Source organism: Zeus faber (genome assembly GCF_960531495.2).
Source record: "Zeus faber genome assembly, chromosome: 12".
Taxonomy (NCBI): Eukaryota; Metazoa; Chordata; class Actinopteri; order Zeiformes; family Zeidae; genus Zeus; species Zeus faber.
In genome coordinates this window covers 14,311,978-14,330,480 of record NC_137196.1, presented here as the reverse complement: position 1 = coordinate 14,330,480, position 18,503 = coordinate 14,311,978, and the positions used below count along the sequence as shown (strand labels likewise).

Sequence of the window (18,503 nt, the reverse complement as noted above, 5' to 3'; positions counted from 1 at the left end):
TGTGATCAGTATTAGATTAGGACCGTTCGGCGCGGACCGCTGGGACGGAATCCTTCTGCCGAACCGGAGAGATGGTACGGCCCAACGTTAACTGTCACACTGAAAGCGAGCTGGGCATCTATTAAACAAGTTTGCTAGCGTCTCCCTCTGCCAGGCACTTTTAATAAGCTTCAAGGGCATTCGAACAGGTCCAGAACTTTGCGTTGCCAGAGATGGACTGGCACACATCATCCATTACATTAAATTGGGTGGCGGCCTCCAGCTCATATTTATGATTTAATTAAATTCACTTGTGAGGCGTATCAGAACCACTGCGGCCTCCCTTTTGCCGCCAGCCTAAGCGGCAAATAAAACAGGCACACACACACACACACACACACACAAATGTGCATATAGGCGGCGCTGCACAGTGCATTTCTGACGCTCGCCCAAGTGCTGGATTTTGTGGGGGCGCGTTGGCAGGGGCGCTCTCAGGGGTTCATTTAAAGCAATATAATTACACAGCCCCAATGCATGCTCCATCAGAAAGTAGCAGAATGGATGACTTGTTCAGAGACCGCTTAGCCTGGCTGGCCCATCCTCGGTAGGAACATCACGGCCAGTCAGGCCAGATGTTCAGAAGAAGCTGAATAAAATGCATAATTTTGGTTCAGTTTATTGGATGCGGGCGGTATTGTACATATGTAGATGGGTTATGACGGATTAATGCCCGTGGTAGCCCAGAAACCGTGTGTAAAGGCTTATTTTTAAAGGCTTACTCGGTGAACCTGTGAAGCAAAGTCCATTTGAATGAGTTCCCTACAAGGTGACTAGCTCTGGTTGGGGCCTGTCCTTTGTGCTGCAGTGTCCTTGCGGGGACCCTCGCCTTTGGTTGGAGATTTGGTTTTGGTGAAAACTCAACATTGTTAGGCGGAGCATTCCTCCCCACTGAAGGAGACCTCAGAGACCTCTTATGGCATTCAATATGTGCGCCCAAGCGTGAGATCCAGATCCATTTGGCTGCGAGATCCTCTGGGAGTGTCTGGGGGTAACCCAATCTCCCTCGCACACACCGACCCTCCAACATCCAACATCCACATCCACAGCCATCTTTTCACTTCAGAAACCGTGTCAGCAAAATGGACGCCCCGACCTCGCCCCGGAGCCACTGACGAACCGCTCGCGAAAGGGCTCTCCGTGTTTACTTCCTCTCTAATCTTGTATCCCACTGAAAGAGTTTAAGAAAAAATGTTGCTTTGAATATTGACGGAAAAAAAAAAAAACATTTGCAAAAGCCGCCTTGACATAACCCCCCCCTCGGAGGAACGTACTGTTAAAAGCAAAAGTTGGTATTCACGGATTACAAAATGTGGATGGCAAAGAAAGCTCTCAGGTGATAATTCGAAAAAATATTCGGGAGAGCTGTTAATAGCGCCTTCAGGTCTTGAGTTTTCTTTGAGAGAGACACCTACCGCAGCACCCAGCTGAAAACCTCAGTTCGCTGCTGCAAAAAAACGCCATCAGTATTACCGGTGGTGTACAACCGGCTGTACACAACGCAGCGCAAAACATGGAGGTACTTTGTATGATAGAGCCATGGCTGAAAATAAAGGCGCCCACGACTTTTTTGGTGAAATAACGCACATTAAAACATCTTGTGGTGTCCGCGTTTCTTTCTGTATTTCTTTGCAATGGAACTTAGATTGGATTGGATTTCAAGTGGGTCTTCTCTCTCGAACGGTGAAGAGTGGTCATGTTTTGCCGCTGTTTTGTCTCAGAAATATTTGTCAGACAGGACACATCCCTAGCCAAGCATGGACAATCTCAAGGCTTACAAGTCCACCTCTAGAGACCTCCATGTGGACGTGGATGAGAACACCGTCCGCCGTGGACAATATCCTCAAGATGTTTTAGGTCCACGGCGCCGTAGCCGACCTCCCGGGGTGCGGCCGCAAGAGAGCGGTGGATCAAAGATTGCGGCGAAGGATTGTTTGTGGAAAATGGAGGGAGAACCTCAGACGACGTGTGAAACTGTTTCGAAACCGACCTTCAGACGCAAGGGTGCAGCAGCGCCAGTTGGACCGTCCGAGCGCCCACCCCATGGAAGCGCCACGTTCTATGGCTGGAGACCAGGCAGGACCCCACCAATGAGAGAGAGAGACGCAAGAAAGCGCAGCAGGACCCGAACGAGCTCAAGTCCTGAGCGAAGGTCGAGGCCGAACGGCAGCTTTTGACAAAAACGCCCTCAAAGAGAAGAACACCGTCCAGGCGGTCAAACGCGGGGGAGGTTTTTCAGCCGGTGCTGGGCGCCTTGAAGCTCCGCTCGGCACCATGAAGGCAGGAGACTTCCAGTGTATTGTGAAGCACAATGCCGAATCCCAAAAAATCTCCGGTTTCACACAAAACTCAAAACCTCTTCCGAAGTCACCGGTCCGGCTCTAAATCCCACTGAGCACCAGTGGAGGGGTCTGAAAACGGGCGATTGGGAGAAGGAAAGCTGCGAGAACCAGAGAACCGGCGTTTGTGAAGGAGGAGTGGGCCAAACTGCCAGTAGAGGGTTAGGGATCTCATCGTTGGTCGTAGGAAGCACTGGGTATTTTCTCCAAAGGCTTTGCGACCAAATGAGTCCAGGGTGGAGACCGAAAACCTCCGTCAATTTCAACAGATGTTGCTGAAACCGGAACGCGGGTCGTTTGCCCGACCAACGGACGTCACGCCGCTCCAAACGAAGGCGGAAAAAAACCAAACGTCCGTACCCTTTCTCCGGCGCCGCCTGCGCGTCTGTCGCGGGGCGGGTTGTGGCCCCGCGCGCTTGGCTCCGGAGAAAGCCCCCCGCTCAGAGGCCAGGCCGGGGCAAGCGCTCCGCCCTTCTCCTCCGCCCCTCCAGCGGCCGCGACGGCTAATGATCCCCCCTGCCTCCTGAACCGGGAGAGCTGAAGGTGAGCGTCCCCCTCCAGTCATCCCTCTCGCCGAGCTTTCACCGAGACGGCCGTTTGAAAAAAGCAACGGTGATGGATGCATTCTTTATTTATTGTTATTTATTTTTTTGGACTCGACTTGTGTGTGTGTGTGTGTGTGTGTGTGTGTGTGTGTGTTTTTTCAAAAATGAATTAAACACCAGGTGATAAAATATATAGACCGCTTGGGGTTCACACCCGCTGCAAACCGCCGGGCGCCGGCCAACGTGGGGACAAGGGAGAGTCGAACAGAGGCCGAAAATAAGAATATAGTATCAATAATGCAGCACATAGTATACAGCCGCCGCCGCCGCCCCCCCGAAAATAAAAAGTACATCCCTGCAGTACTCTGAGGTTTGTCCCTCTCACCAAAGTGTCGGTGTCTCAAATGGGTGTGAATATCACCTTCGTTTGAGTTTCCTGTGCTCGCCGAGCGTTTGAACGCGCCGTTTTCTACCGTATCGGTGCGGGAAACACCCAGCAAATCCGTGTTGCTCCGTGAGTTTCTCTCTCTGGGCATTTATGACCGGAAATACTCGCGTGAGCAATTCCTGTTCCCGCATTTCCGATGAGACGCGGTGATTATTATTCTTTATTTTTGCGCGGGGCTGCCGAGCAGGAAAACATTGTCGAATACCGGCGTCAGGACCACAGTACAAAAGAGGATTTATTTTTATTTTCCTCTTTGTTCGGTGTTTATTTTTTTGTGTGTGTGTGTGTGTGTGTGTATGTGTGTCTGTGCGAGTTCATCACATCACCTCATCATGCCAGTTTGTCATTTGTTTCCCTCCTCCGTTGCTTATTGGTGATAAACCAGGAAATGCGCCATAATGGAGTCCCGGGGGAGAGCGAGGCCTCGTTCTACCCCTGGCTCACTCCCCTGCAGCCGCCTCTTCCTCTCTTCATTTCACTCCTCTATTTTGGTTCCGCGGGTTTCCCCCTTCGCCCTTTTTTTTCCCGAGGCTCTTTCACCCCTCGCTATCTTCTACCCTTCCCTCTCTCTCTCTCTCTCTCTCTCTCTCTCTGTCTCACCCCTCCTTCCCCTTCCCGTCTCTTGTACTGTAAACAGCTCACAAAAGCATGACACGCTGCGCTCGTGTTCCCCCCCCCCCCCCCGCCCCCCGTTCTCTCAGCTATTTGTTATTGTCTTCCTCACTATCGCGTGTTTGTCTCTATCACGCCTTCTTTATTCGCCGCCTTTCCCTTTTTTTCTGCCTCTGCGTCAGAAAAGCAAAAAAAGTTAATTAAATACGGAGCGAGATGGAGCAGCGTCTCCTTAAACCATCGCGTCATTAAAATGCCATCCCTGAGAGATTGGCTTAAAAGGAGCCGGAGAACAATGTCTTCTCCGCCAGATATTTATGGGCCTGGTTGTGTAAACAGGCGCCTTTTATCCTCTATGTATATAATTATCACTTTTTGTTGCGTCCCCCCGCCCCCGCCCCCGCCGCCCGCCGCTCCATACCACCCCTCCAACCCGCCCTCCCTCCTGAGACCGGTGGGAAGCGCCGTTAGACTTAGGGTCCGGGGGCCACGCGAAGGCCACGTCGCAACGGCCTCGCAGAAGCTTTGATCCGGATCGCACTTTTATCGAAATAAAAAAGCATCCGCTTCTTGTTTCAGTTGCGGGCGGGCGGGCGGGCGGGCGGCCGGGCGGGGCGGGGTCTTCTGCCACCGGGTTTAACCAGGAGGAGGTGGCGGACTGCAGATAGCGACTCATCCATTGGAGCGCGTCAAGACGTTCCCGAAACACGCCCCTCCCTCCTCCACGCACCTTCTTTTCATTACGGAGGTGTTATTGCACGGGGCCGTGATGAAATCGTGCGTGTCAGCGTGCATTTGGTTCAGACCAGACACACCGAAACCACGTAACACGGATGCCACGCGCACACTCTCACACACACACACACACACACACACAAACATAAACAAATGAGACACTCTCACACACACACACACACACACAAACACACACACTCCCATATGCACGCCCTGATGCCGCTCTGCAATCCATTGTTCGTCGCGTCTTCCTCCTTTGCATTGGGGTCAAGGTGTCTCAGAGTAATCTAACTCATTCCCGCTTCAGGGACGACACCGAGGCCTGTCGTGACTTCCGTCATTTAGCGCTCCAACCCGCCAGAGGCTCGCGGCTGGCGCAGAGCCCCCCAACCCCCACCCCGCACCGCCACGGCGCTGTCCGACCTGACCCCGGATGAGGCGCCGGTAAAACCTTGTTGAACCGCGGATTCCAAAGTCGGGCGGCAATAACCACTGCAGAATTGCTTTTAATCAACGTCTGAAATGAGGGTGACTTGAAGCGTCGCCCCATGCTGATTAAATGTAATTGTTTAATTGCCAAGTGCTGGGAACCCATCCTAAGAGGATTCCAATGGAATTATTTAATCTCCAGTCAGGAAGTACACACTGCAGGAGAGGAGAGGCGGGGAAATCGGAAGGGAAGGAGGGAAACGGTAAAAAAAAAAAAAAAAAAAAAAAAAAGCTGCGAGTAGTTTGTTTTTCATTTCTGAATATGTGCCTCGTGAAATATTAATCCCGGTTTACATCCAGTCAGCCAAGTGAGTAAACAGCCCGAGACGGAGGAAAAGAGGCACGCTCCGGCTAAGTGATGCCGGAACTTAGAAGAGAGGTCACGCTGAGGATGACCTTTAGAGGAAAACAATAAGGAAGGAAATAAGTGAGTTCCTTCCGAGGCGCGGCGTACAAAACGTCGGCGTTCGGTTTCTTCCTCAACACCGCGGCCCGACACGCACGACATTCCCGCTCTTGCCGCGAATCGCGGGAGCGGCACTGAGTCACTGTATCTGACGTAAAGAGCTTCCTGGCATGATCGCCGCTTGTGTCGCCGCTAATGGGATCTATAAAGTTTTGGGGGAACAGGTGCGCTCGGGTGGGGGTCAGAGCTTTTAGACTTTGTTGCTTCGGGGAGGTGCGCGCACACGCACACGCACGCAGACACCCACACACACACACACACACACACACACACGTACCTAACAGTCTGACACAAACACACACACACACACATGTAAATAAACATTAAACGTGGTGTTGAATTCAGATCTCTGCTTCTCTGGACGTCTCCTGCTGCTCCCGCTCCACCCGGGGCTGGTTGGAGCAGTTTAGCAGCTCAGCTTGGCACACATGCCATGACATTTCAATCTATCAACAGAATCGATAGCGGTGCTCCCCCTATCACAACTGCGCGCAGCTCCGGCTCCTCCGTCGGAACGATGGCCCTCCGCTGTTGCATTTAGATACACGGGGAATAAGGACGGGGGGGTTTTTTTGGGGCCTTTTTTTTTTTTTCTGCTGATAAATGCACTTCCACCGCGCCCCCACCTCCCAAGAGAAATGTGCCCCGTGCATCCCTCCGGTCACAAGTGTGCTCGCCCTCCCCTTCGCCCTCCCCCTCCTCCCCTGTTCCCGGGCAGCTGTGCCCTTATTTCCCGCACCTGTCCAGGGTCCCAGATGTGCACCCAGGCAGCGGCAGCCATTCGCGCGACGCTTTTCCCCGGTGGGACCCCAGGCACCTGCAAACGCTGCCTCACGATCCAGCGCGAGGGCTGTAATTACGGGTCGAACACGTCCGCACGCTGGAGGACCTCTCCTCGTCCGTCAAAACCTACCCACACGGACCGGGAGACAATGCAACCACGATGCCTCGCGTGTTTCCTTTACTTATGAAACGGACGTAGCTGTCGCCTGACCCAGAAGTGTTCGGTGAACCGGATTGCCGTCAGGTAAACATGAAGAATACGCTGCGCTGAATGTTTTACAGTCAACATTTCAAACACAATTATATCCTTTGTTTAGTTTTGCTGTGTTGTGTATACATATATAGCACAATCAAGAACCACGACACGTGTGTGTTATTTTATAACAGGAACATGTGATGATGTATATATAAGTGGAGTTACACATTTTGGTTTTAATTCACGCTGATCAAAGTCTTGAGATTAAGTCTGGGCAGCAGTGTTTGCGCTGTTCTTGCGTTGGGAGAGCGTGATTTGGATCCAAAATCTCAAACAAAACACGGATCTTCTACTGGAAATACACTCTGAATGTGAGGCCTTCACCTGTACTGCAGAGCAGCCCAAGGCCCCAACACCGACAGCAAATAAAGCTGAGAAGGTGAATGGTGACATCTTGTGGTGACTGACCTGAAATACCTGTAAATGATGGCAAATAAAATAAAATGAAATAAAATAAAATAAAATAGCAACCATAGCAATGATAATAATACCCTGAATTATAAACAATAATGCACTTAATTCAAACAACAAAAAGCTTTATACATTTAAAGCCATTAAGAGGTTTGGAGCAGTTTAATTCAAAATTCATCACTTTATCGCAAACAGGAATTCAAAAGGAAAATTTTGGGGATTGTTAATGATTCCGTTTTATCAATCTGCTATTTTTAAAATTCTATTGGTTTATTGCTAAAAACAAATTACCATGGGATGATATCTTTATGATAAGAGTAATGTCACTCTTCACTAATCTATCAGAAAAGCATGCCCCCGAAAAATAGGAGAAAAAAAATTGAGATTTTGGTGAGGCGTATTATGAATAGTCCTCAGTGTTAATGTGTTTTGCGGATGCATGTACTGTCTGTGGTACAGTATTTGGCAATGTCGCAGAAACCAACAAACAGTGCATTCTTTCTGACAGCAGAGGGTGACGCCGATCTGCTGTTGCAGCTGAACAAAAAGAGAACAGGGAACAAGGGGAGGGACACTGCAAATGTCATCTTTTAATCGCGCCAAGTGAGCTTATTAACTTTGACTGCATTTTGAAATATGCCGTCGAATCCCGCTGACACTTCATGACATGTTCAGTTCAGGGTACAGCCCTTAGCAACAGTAAAAAAATAAATAAAAATCATGACATTCATTTGTTCCAGCCTGGTTACAGTGTAATTCTATAATCGGGTGGTGTTTGCGGCTGTAGGTGGGTTTCCTACGCTGCAACTAACAGCGGTTATCATTCTGAAATAAGGCTGCATGATTATGGCTGAAATGATAAGCACGATTATTTTAGTCAATTGTGAACACGATTATTTATCACAATTATTCATCCACTGACTTCAATTGTAGAGTGTATTGTGTGTAGTGGGCTGCACGTTTTTGTAATGATTGTTACAAATCTTTAAGGCATCTGAAAGGGAACCCAACAAACAAAACACATAAACAATAAATGCATGTTCTTTGTATTATGTAATTGCTTATGGTTCTTGTTAGTAATTATAATACAGGAAGATTGTGTGCATTGAGATCTCTGGAATGTCCATAAATTCTGGCAGTGATGTGATTGTGTTTTTGTTTTGTAGAACTTACTCTGGTGCGTGTCAGTTGTCCTCCGAAGCGTATATATGTATGATGTTTAATGCGCTGCACTTTGTTTAATCCAATTGTCTTCTGTTGGGACTGCCCTCTAAAAGAGTTCTTATCTTATATTCCTTTAGTTAAAGTCCAATCGCGACTATGTCCGTGTGTCACTAGACTGCAGTGCTATCATGTGATCTGTGTACTCCGTCAACTTGCCATCTTGGTGAGGTTGCGATTGTTGATCACAAACTCCATCCACAATACTGAACCGCCGATCTGGATGAAACACGAACGACGCCATGATGGGACTGCCCCAGATACATAATGTTGTGGGTTGACACAGATCTGTGACACAGACACAGATTGTCTGTGGGTTTGTCAGATCCATGACATCCATAGACGACTGACGTCACTTTTTCATTAACAATAGCAACAGGGCTCCCGCCCCTTCGGGCTGGACCCCTAATTATACATTTTGGTTAATGTTAACGCCCTCAATGCAATATAGTGAATGAATACAGAGTTTACAACATGCATGGCCCTCATTTGGGCTGTTCACTTTTCAGTAATTTTTGACATACGATTTAACCATTTAGATGATAATAATGTTTAAATGGACCTAAATTAAACCAGACAATTCGTAATGGTCAATACTAGTAATGGTCAATATGTATATAAAAAAGGCAGAGTATAGTCTAGTTTCAATCTATTTCACACAGTCACATTTATAGATTAGAGGATAGAAAGGTACAGTTTACACCCACCATGGTCCACACGTGTGTGTGTGTGTGTGTGTGTGTGTGTGTGTGTGTGTGTGTGCCTTTTCCATGGCAACAGGCTCATCAGTGCCCAACGGGAAGGTCGGTGGAGGGCTGCGTGCTGCGTCGCCTCGGGCACAGGATCCTGCTGAAGGCCCTGCGGAAGCTGCTGTGGCAGAGCGGGTACAGGAAGGGGTTAATCGCAGAGTTGAGCCACAGGAGCCAGAAGGTGACCTCATACCAGTGATGCTGGATGCAGCGCCCCCTGCAGGCGGCGCGGATGATCATCAGCAGGGTGTAAGGCGCCCAGCAGATGGCGAACACACACACGATGACGGCGAGGGACTTGGCGATCTTCCTGTCCCTGGACAGACGACTGGGATGGGACAGGGCTCTGCCGCCGGCCAAGGGATCCGGTTTGCCCACAGTTGGGGAGGAGGAGTGGGAGTGGGAGGGGGAGAGGAGGGAGGAGCTCCTCAGAGCCAGTTTCACCCCTAGCCCCCAGGTGTGGGAGAGGGGGATGCTCTCCCGCTGGGCGGAGGCCGCCCCGCCCGGCGCCCGGCGGGGCCGGGCCTCCCTGCTGTGGAGGATCCTCCTCCTGCGGATGCTGAGGTAGATGCTGAGGTTGAAGAATGCCACAGAGATGAAGGGGGAGAAGAACTCCAGCATGGAAGCGCTGAGCAGGAAGTACCAGGTGTAGTAGAACTCGGCGAAGCACTCTTCCTTTGGCACGCGGCTCGGGCCGACCGCCAGCTCCCAGAAGATGATGGCGGGGCCGTAGAGGACGAAGGCCAGCACCCAGACGGCGGCCATCTTCATGATGACTTGGTCGGTCATGCCCTGCCTGGCTCGGTAACTCACCTGGAGGAAATACAAATGTAAATAAACATACTGCGCAGGAAATATGACATCATGTAGCAACAACGTAGCTGAATATGTTATGAATATTCAATTTACACCTTATCAGGTAGGGCAGGGGTTCTCAAATAGTCTCGCCTTAGGATCCTTAAGTCATCAAGTCACGACCCAAACATAATTTTTTCAAATTTCTGACAGTAAACTATAATGCTTTTGTGCACTGTTAATGTGCACGCTTTAATGTCGAAATCTTGAGCTTGAGGGGGGTGACGGAGAACTTCTGAGCCCCATCGCTTTCGCACGGTGGGCACAGTACCCTCAGAGAGAGAGTGATCGGCACGCAGAGCTGGCCCTGCGGGGCTATTTTTGATCGGGGGCTATTCATAAAACATTCTGGGCTGAAGCCCCGGACGCCCACCCCTAACGACACCACCGTGTCAGGACAAAAAGTCCCCTCTATTCCGGCCCCCCTGGACCTCCACGTGGTGGGAGGATTTCCATTTGATGAATAATAAATGTTCCTATGAGTTATTGGTAATAATATCACTGCCTTGACTGCTATCATTACCAGTAGCCGTAGTAGTAGAAATATTTGCAGTAAGACATAGACATAGCAGTACTAAGTGGTGGTTAACGTCGTGGTAGAATAAACAGTAAACCAAATTGCTCAAACATATTACTTTCATTCATAATACTGACGTCAATGTATTGTTGCATCAACACATCAAAAAGTTATCTGCGTGCAAATTGTCAAAAGCTGCTGCAGAGGAGATAGAAAGTGCATGCATCCCCGGCGTGATGACACCCTAATGGAGCGCTGATGAAGTGCGAAGCCTGCTATTATAAGGTATTCAAGTTGATCTGGAGGACACTGTATCTATTACCCTGACAGCCTCCGTTATTAAAGCACCACAATTAACAACCTTCCAGCACGACGGCGCCGCCGCCCTGACAGGGTAAACACCCGCCCCCCTGACACCGGGGGTCTCACAGGCCGGCACATGACAACACAACGCTCGCTCCTCAGTTGATACCCAACGTCATGCACTCCATAGTGGAATTCCTCCCCCTCTCCGGCATGGCGTTGCTCGCTTTAGAACTCTGCTTCGCCGCCTCAAACTTCTAATTCATTAGTCATGCAGGCGCCAGGTTGTTCTTCCTCATGTAAGGTCATGTAAAGGACCACCGGGGTCTTCACGGCACGGCCAAAGCCTGGATATCCAGGTTTTTGATAGCTCACCTCCCGTACCGCTCCGCGGTTAGAGACTGGTTAACAGCTTGACCATAAAACGCACCCACCTAATCTGACTCAAACAAAGATCACCGCCATTATCTGGCGCCCCTCACGTTCCCTTTCAGCGTTCACAGTAAGACGCTTTCAGGAAAATGCTGTTTGGCTGCAGGCGGCCACCGTCCCTGGCTATGATTGATCTCTCTCTGCCTCTCTTTCTCCCTCTTGGTTGGATGGATGGAGACAGAGGATCCCGATGATCAAAGCTCGCTAATTAAAGAAGAGACTATCCCTCTCTCTCTCTCTCTCTCTCTCTCTCTCTCGCTCTCGTTCGCTCTCTCGATGGAGTTATTTGTATTCATTGCTCTGATGTTAAGTGTTTGCTTGTGAAGGAAAACAGAACGCTCTCTTTGTCTAACCCCCCCCCCCTCACACACACACACACACACACACACACACACACACACACACACACACACACACCTGCACAAAATACTTGACATATTGGATATTGGATATACCCATGATGGGTTTAATGTCTCAAAAACCTTTTGATATGTTTTTGATTTTGCCGGCCATTTAACCACAAAAACATAATCTCAACCTAAGTCGACCCCAGTTTATATCTTTCATGGGTGGGGTAGCTGAGATCGTGTCAATACGATTGAATTGTTGTTCAATCTCCAATACTTGTTTTTCATACCCTGCAAAGGTGGGAAATCCGGGTCCAGAAACTAAAACTCCGCTCCGGGATTTCGAGCCAGGCTAATTAGGCTATTAAGCGTCACCCAAAGGTCCAAATAATGAACTGGATCAATGCATGTGCTGGAGCGAAAAAACACGGCAGGAATTTTCCACCCCTACCTGGCTTATACTTAAACCTTGTTTTGCCAACTTGATCTGGGAGCATCTTTAGGTGTTTGGTGCGTCCGGGAAAAGCACGATGCCACCGGCACAGCATCAGGACTGGTCCTGAAATTTAAAACGTGACCTTTCTGCCTTCACCCTGGCTAAGGGCTTTAATTAGCGGTGGCGCCAGGCCTGAGCAGGTCATGAATGATTAACCTGTGCAGATGGGCACATTTGGGACGGAGGCTGCCCTGCCCCAACCGAATGACCTAGGTAATTCCCAGCTTAAAAATATAGCAGCCCGCCCACGTTAACCTACAATACGATATGTTTACCAGTCCCTCACCTTTAATCCCCGTTGATCAAATTAAGCCAAAAATGTATATTATATGAAAACATTAGCAGGGAAAATTGCAATGGCACAGCCAGGTGAACCCTGCAATAATTTGCTTTTGTTTCATATGTTGTGGGCTTTCATTGTAGTCTTTATACTCACAGCTCTGGTAACAGAAAGGAAGCGGTCGTAGCTGATGAGGACGATGTTGAACACGGAGGCGGAGCAGAGCAGGTAGTCTATGACCAGCCAGAGCTTGCACAGTCCTCGTCCCAGCGTCCACCTGCCCGTCAGGGTGTAGGGGATGTAGACCGGGATGCAGAACGCCCCTAGCCAATGCACGGTTATTGTGGTTTGTTACAATCATTCCAAACCTATTCTAGACCCCAAATTTGATGTGCACGTGCCCCCCACCCCCCTGAGCCCATTTCATAAGATTTAGTCTCCATTCCAAGATTTTGTTCAATTTGATTTTGTCCATTCTTCCACACCTGTCAGTACTACAGTACAGGTAGATAACAGTGAAACTATGATCAAAACAGTCATTATTGCACATTGTATAATGTTAACAAAGTTGAAATACTAATAATTTTGCTGGGCACCCACTGGAACCTCTTGAAGGACGTTGCGAACCACTGCGTTAGTATAATCACAATGGCTGGTGTTCCTGGATGACTTTCATCCTATAATAGTGAATCCCCAAATCATTGCGAGAGGTATGGATATATTAAAGCTCAAAATAAGAGGAGGGCACACAACAGACAGAAAGCATGGTCACACTCACCGACAAGAAAATCAGATATCGCCAAATTCAAGAAGTAGTAGTTGCACTGTCTCCTCAAACTCTTGTCCACTTTGAAAGCCAGAATGACCAGGGCGTTCCCCAGGACGATCACAACCACCAAAGTCACCATCATCGCCGCCAGGATCACAAACACGGGTCCGGAAAAAGCCGAGTTATTCGGGGCTCTGGTGGAGTTGGCATCCCCCTGGTGCTCCGACATCGCCTCGGTGGGAGTCGGGGGAAGCTTTGGCGGGTCTGGGACGATGGAGACGGCAACAGGTGAAGACCGAACCCAGCGCTCCATGAATCATTCAAGCAAAAGCCTCAGTATCCTCACCCTGGAACTGGCCGCACACCAGAAAACATAACTGGTGTGGCGACCCCCCCCCCCCCCCCCCCCCCGCAAAAAAAAAAGAATCGATAGATAATTAATTAAATAAAACCTTGAAAATGAGCAGATTAGTCCCCAAAATGTGACCAAACTTGCTGCGTTACGCAGAGGACGGCGCAGCCTCGCGGCACAGTGCGCCTGCACGCAGCTTCTGCAAAAGCTGCGTTTGGGTTTAGACCATTGGGAAAGTGCAACCCATACAATAATAATAGATTTAAAAAATAAAAAATTAATAAATAACAATAATAATAATAATAATAATAATAAGAAGAAGAAGAAGAAGAAGAAGAAGAAGAAGAAGAAGAAGAAGAAGAAGAAGAAGATGAAGAAGAAGAAGAAGAAGAATTATGATAATAATAATCATAAAAATAATATCTATCTATCTATCTATCTATCTATCTATCTATCTATCTATCTATCTATCTATCTATCTATCTATCTATCTATCTATCTATCTATCTATCTATCTATCTATCTATCTATCTATCTATCTATCTATCTATCTATCTATCTATCCGTCTGTCTGTCTGTCTGGCTCATGAACCGTAGCCTCCATGGTTAATAAAAGGTAAAGATTTAAAGTGCAACTCCTCTCCATCATGATTCTAAAATGCAACAATAAGAATTGATTTGTCCCTTAACCAAAATGCAGTTCCACCATACGTCAGACCTTCCACCACATTGACACATTTCTACGGAAGTGCAGGTATATAGGTGTTTTCTCTTAAATGTACTCAAAGCATTACAAGTAAAAGTACTTGCTATATACAGTGCCCCGATAAACATGTAACAGAGCTTATAAGAACAGCAAGTGTGTAAAAAAAAAATGTTTTTCTGCAGAATTCTTCCGAAATGCACCCTTAATTAGTTTTAATTAATTTATAGTATTCACATCTTCTTATGGGATACCAGGCGACTAATATATATAATCCTAGATGTCTGTATGGGATATTGTTTTATTTTTTATTTTTTTTCGTGCGTGTCTTCTCGGTGAGGCAGCCATAGTAATTTGCTTTCCAATGTGCTTTCGGTCTCACAGCTGTGGTCCAAGACAAAATGAGAAGGGCCTGCAGCAGAGTGGAAGTGGCTGAAGGAGTTGAGCTTGAATCACTGTTATGTCCACGCACAGATGGAACCACTATCAGGTCCACACCTTCATCACGGCTCACTAATACAGACACCTTCGCACTCTCACTCCAGAGAAAAAACACGACCAAATTAAGAGATAATGGAAACAATTTCCAATAAGGAAAAATAAAACCCACAAACAAGTGAATAAATCATGGACCGGGATATCTGATGTGATTGGCCGGATTCTATATTATTATTTTTTTTGGAAATCTTTGGTCAAATAAAAGCCTGATATGTGTATTTACCAGAGGGAAATTGGCAATGGAGAACTGATTTTAGGCTTGTTGTGGGGACAACTGGCAACCCCTCCAATAATCATATCATGATAAATGGAAAAAAGTAATATGTAAAAAAAAAGTAAAGTCATATTAACCGTTATAAAACACGATAATGTTCTTTTTTCTCAATACATTTTGTATTAGTTTGTTTTCAAAAGGCAGGCGAAGGCAAAACCGGTTGAAAAACTGGCGTGTATTTATAACAGGTTTAAACACAAATGTGGTTCGTGGGCCAAAGGCAAAACTATAATCCTCGCTGGGCAAAAGGGGGAGAGTCCGGAGCGTCTGCACTTGTGCGGGCGCTGCCGCCGTGTTAGAGCCGGTCCGCTGCGCTAAGCGTCCGTGTTGTGGCCTGATCCCGTGTCTCCAAACCACACACCTCCCTGACTGCGAGGCGAAACAAAAGGTAAAATACTTCCCGGTCAGGGATCGGACGAAACAGCGGAGTCCCTCCGTTGATTCGCCCGATCCCCAACAGCGGAGCGGCCCCCGGGTGGAAGCCTGCACCGCCTGTCTGCCGCTTGCCCCGCCGCACCGTCATTTGACTTTACGTTTTGAAAATTAGAAAATGGAGACCTCAGCCCACAGTTTAAAACCAAACCGATTATCATTGCCTTGTGTATCCTGGAAGATGTGATGTTGGAGTATTATCTTGACGTTTCGGGTGGAGGACCCCAGGTGCACACATATTTAGATTTGGGAAGACAAGTGCAACGGCTCATTAAAATGTTGGAGGGCAGAGAGGTAAGAGGCGGCAATTACACCTCCTCAGCAGGCTCCACGGTTTGCATTCGAGGCTTTGTCCTGAGGAGACACATTGATTCTGTCATCAAACTAATCATCATCATCATCATCATCATCATCATCATCATCTTCTTCTTCTTCTTCTTCTTCTTCTTCTTCTTCTTCTTCCTCATCATCATCTCACTATCATGATCATCTTATTTTTGTTGTTGTTGTTGTTGTTGTTGTTGTTCTTCTTCTTCTTCTTCTTCTTCTTCTTCTTCTTCTTCATCATCATTATAATCTCCATCTCCTTTTTCATTATCATCATCATCATCATATTCTTCATCCTTATCATCTTCATCGTCTTTGTGTTCTTCTTTATCTTCATTGTCACCTTCATCATCATCATCATCATCATCAACAACATAACCTCCATCGTCACCTATATCATCAGCTTCATCATCATCATCATCATCATCTTCATCATCATCATCATCCTCATCATCACCATATTAATCTTTATCGTAATCATCTTCATTTTCATCTTTATCAACAACATCATCATCATTGTCATCTCCATCACCGTCATCATCAGCATCTCCATCATCTCCTTCATCATCTTCTTTTTCTTCTTCTTCTTCTTCTTCTTCATCATCATCATTGTTCATGATTAGAATTTTTTTTTTAATGAAAAACGTCCCTTAAACTATCGATAAATAAGGAACACATCATTTTACGTTTCTCCAACAAGGACAATTCTTTATTTTCTGGGCCATTAAGCAAAACTAATTGCAATTTTTTTTCGAGAGGAAATTTATTTTGCTAAGTAAGCGGCTACGCCATTTGAAAAGAAAAAAGTACACACGGCACCATCTATCTATATAATGTATATTAAATATGGAAAGGGAGAGAGGTGAGTCGATCTTGATACGACTAATAAGGCTGTTCAAATAGACCAAGCGTGCTGGTGATGGTGTATAAAATTATCTTCCCAACTCCTATTTTGCATACATGATAATGATAATAAACTGCTAAAACAAAGCATAAAAGGTTAGAAGCATCAAAGAAGTTTTGCTGAGATTGCTCGGATGTGCCAAATAGATTTGTGCTCGATTTTAAGTGATGGTTGAAATACACCGTTTTAATTTAAAGACTGTGCTGTAGAAGCTACAATTTACGGTGCTCATCCCAGCCTGAACACAGGAGAAAGGGAGGAAAACTGCACACATCACAGCAGTGTGTAAAGATGATATCTGCATTATAGTGATACACTGTATATACAGTATATATATACACACACACACATACTGTATATATATGTAGCGGACCAAGGGGTGTGGTTTGGCGGCGCTGATTGGTCCGACTTGGGGCAGGGAGCTTTCTTAATGGTTGTCTGTCTTGCAGAGGGGATTGGCGCGTCAGCCGACCAGGACACAGACTGCCGTGTCATTCGTCCTGCGCCCAAACTGATTATTCTTTATCTTTTATCCTTTTGGCCAGCGAGCCTTTATGTTCAGTTTTTATGATAAAAACTCTTGTCATGTCGGCAAACAACAGCAAGAAAGACTCAGTCTCCCTCCCGAAACCCCTACCAGTGGGCAGAGACTCCCACAAGTTGCGCCTGAACAGGGACACGGGAGGGGCAGGGCGCTGAGTGAAAGAGCCAATGCTTTTGGGTGTGGAAGTGCCTTGCGGACCTGGAGGAGGTGCAGGTGTGAGCTCCTGGGAGCACGCCGCGACTAGCGGCTGGCCCACCGCCGCCAAATACAAGCCAGCCAGAGGACCAGACTTGCATCCGACCCCAGGACCCACATGGGATTCGCCGGGTCCCTAGCCTGACCCAGTGCCCCAGAGAGGAACGGCTGGAGCTCCGCCGGCACGGGAGACGCCCCTTTCAACAGTACCCATCCTGCCGGCCCAGGAGAGGGTGGATGTCTACCAGCCGGGCTCTGTGGTGCCGTCCGAAGCTGTCTCCCCTTGCCGTCCTGTCCCCTCTCTGGCCCCCATCAGCTCCCAGCCACGGCCGCTGGGACTGCCCTTGACGGAACTCGGCCAGGTGATCTGGTCGGGAAGGGGCCTCCCAAGTACTGGTAAGGCTACAAGGGGGTAGACATCGGCTTTGCTGGACTCCAGCAATGATCCAGCAATGACTGGTTTGCTTTAGTGGAAGCGTCTTGGGGAGAAATTTGACGTTTGCATGAGGATATTCACAGGATATTCGTCTGATGGTCTGGCTCAAAATTTTTTACAAGGGGAAAAAGCATAGGGTACAGACTGCGGTATCGCGCCTGTCGCAATCCCTGATTTTGGGCAAGGATTGGCCAGAGTTTGACATGTTGATGAGAGAGGCTGGGGGAGTGTGCTCACGGTCGGTAGGGAGATGTGAGTGTTGCATGGTGCGCGGTGACGCGGAGAGGTCGTCAGCAGGCGTGACAGATCTGGGGGCGGTGGAATCTAAGTGGGATCTTCCCGGGTCCAGGTGCTCTGTGCTGAGCACGGTCGGCTACGTGGATGAACGCTCTGGGCTTGCGGCTGAATGGGGCAACTGGCCGGTTATGGTGGGGCATCTTGTGCCTGCACGTTGGGGTGGGTTGTATGTGTGCGCCTCAGGGGTGCAGGGTCTCTTGTGCGCTCCAGGACTGGTTTATGCTCCTCGGGGCCGGCAAAGGATGTTGCTCTGCGGGCTTCCGGCTTCTCTGGGGGCTGGGGGGTCTTCTGTAGCTGCAGGGCATGGTGCTCGTGATTTTCCTGCGACCGGGGGGTATCTTTTCGGCCGCGGGACTCAGGGGTGGTTACGGAGGCCTTTTCCGCCGCTTGTAGGTGCTACGATATAATACCTACCTCACACTCCAAGACCAATTGGTCTTGTCCAAGGAGGT

General features: G+C 48.1%; 1 protein-coding gene across 1 annotated transcript; it reads right to left on the bottom strand.

Annotated features, from left to right (window-relative positions):
• Positions 1–9,126: 9,126 nt before the first annotated feature.
• On the bottom strand, positions 9,127–13,318 carry LOC307237617 (histamine H3 receptor-like; the record flags this gene model as incomplete). Its single annotated transcript, XM_080010375.1, has 3 exons — positions 9,127–9,903; positions 12,477–12,643; positions 13,099–13,318. 3 exons carry the CDS (start codon positions 13,316–13,318, stop codon positions 9,127–9,129), a joined length of 1,164 nt encoding a protein of 387 aa, XP_079866501.1.
• Positions 13,319–18,503: the final 5,185 nt, after the last annotated feature.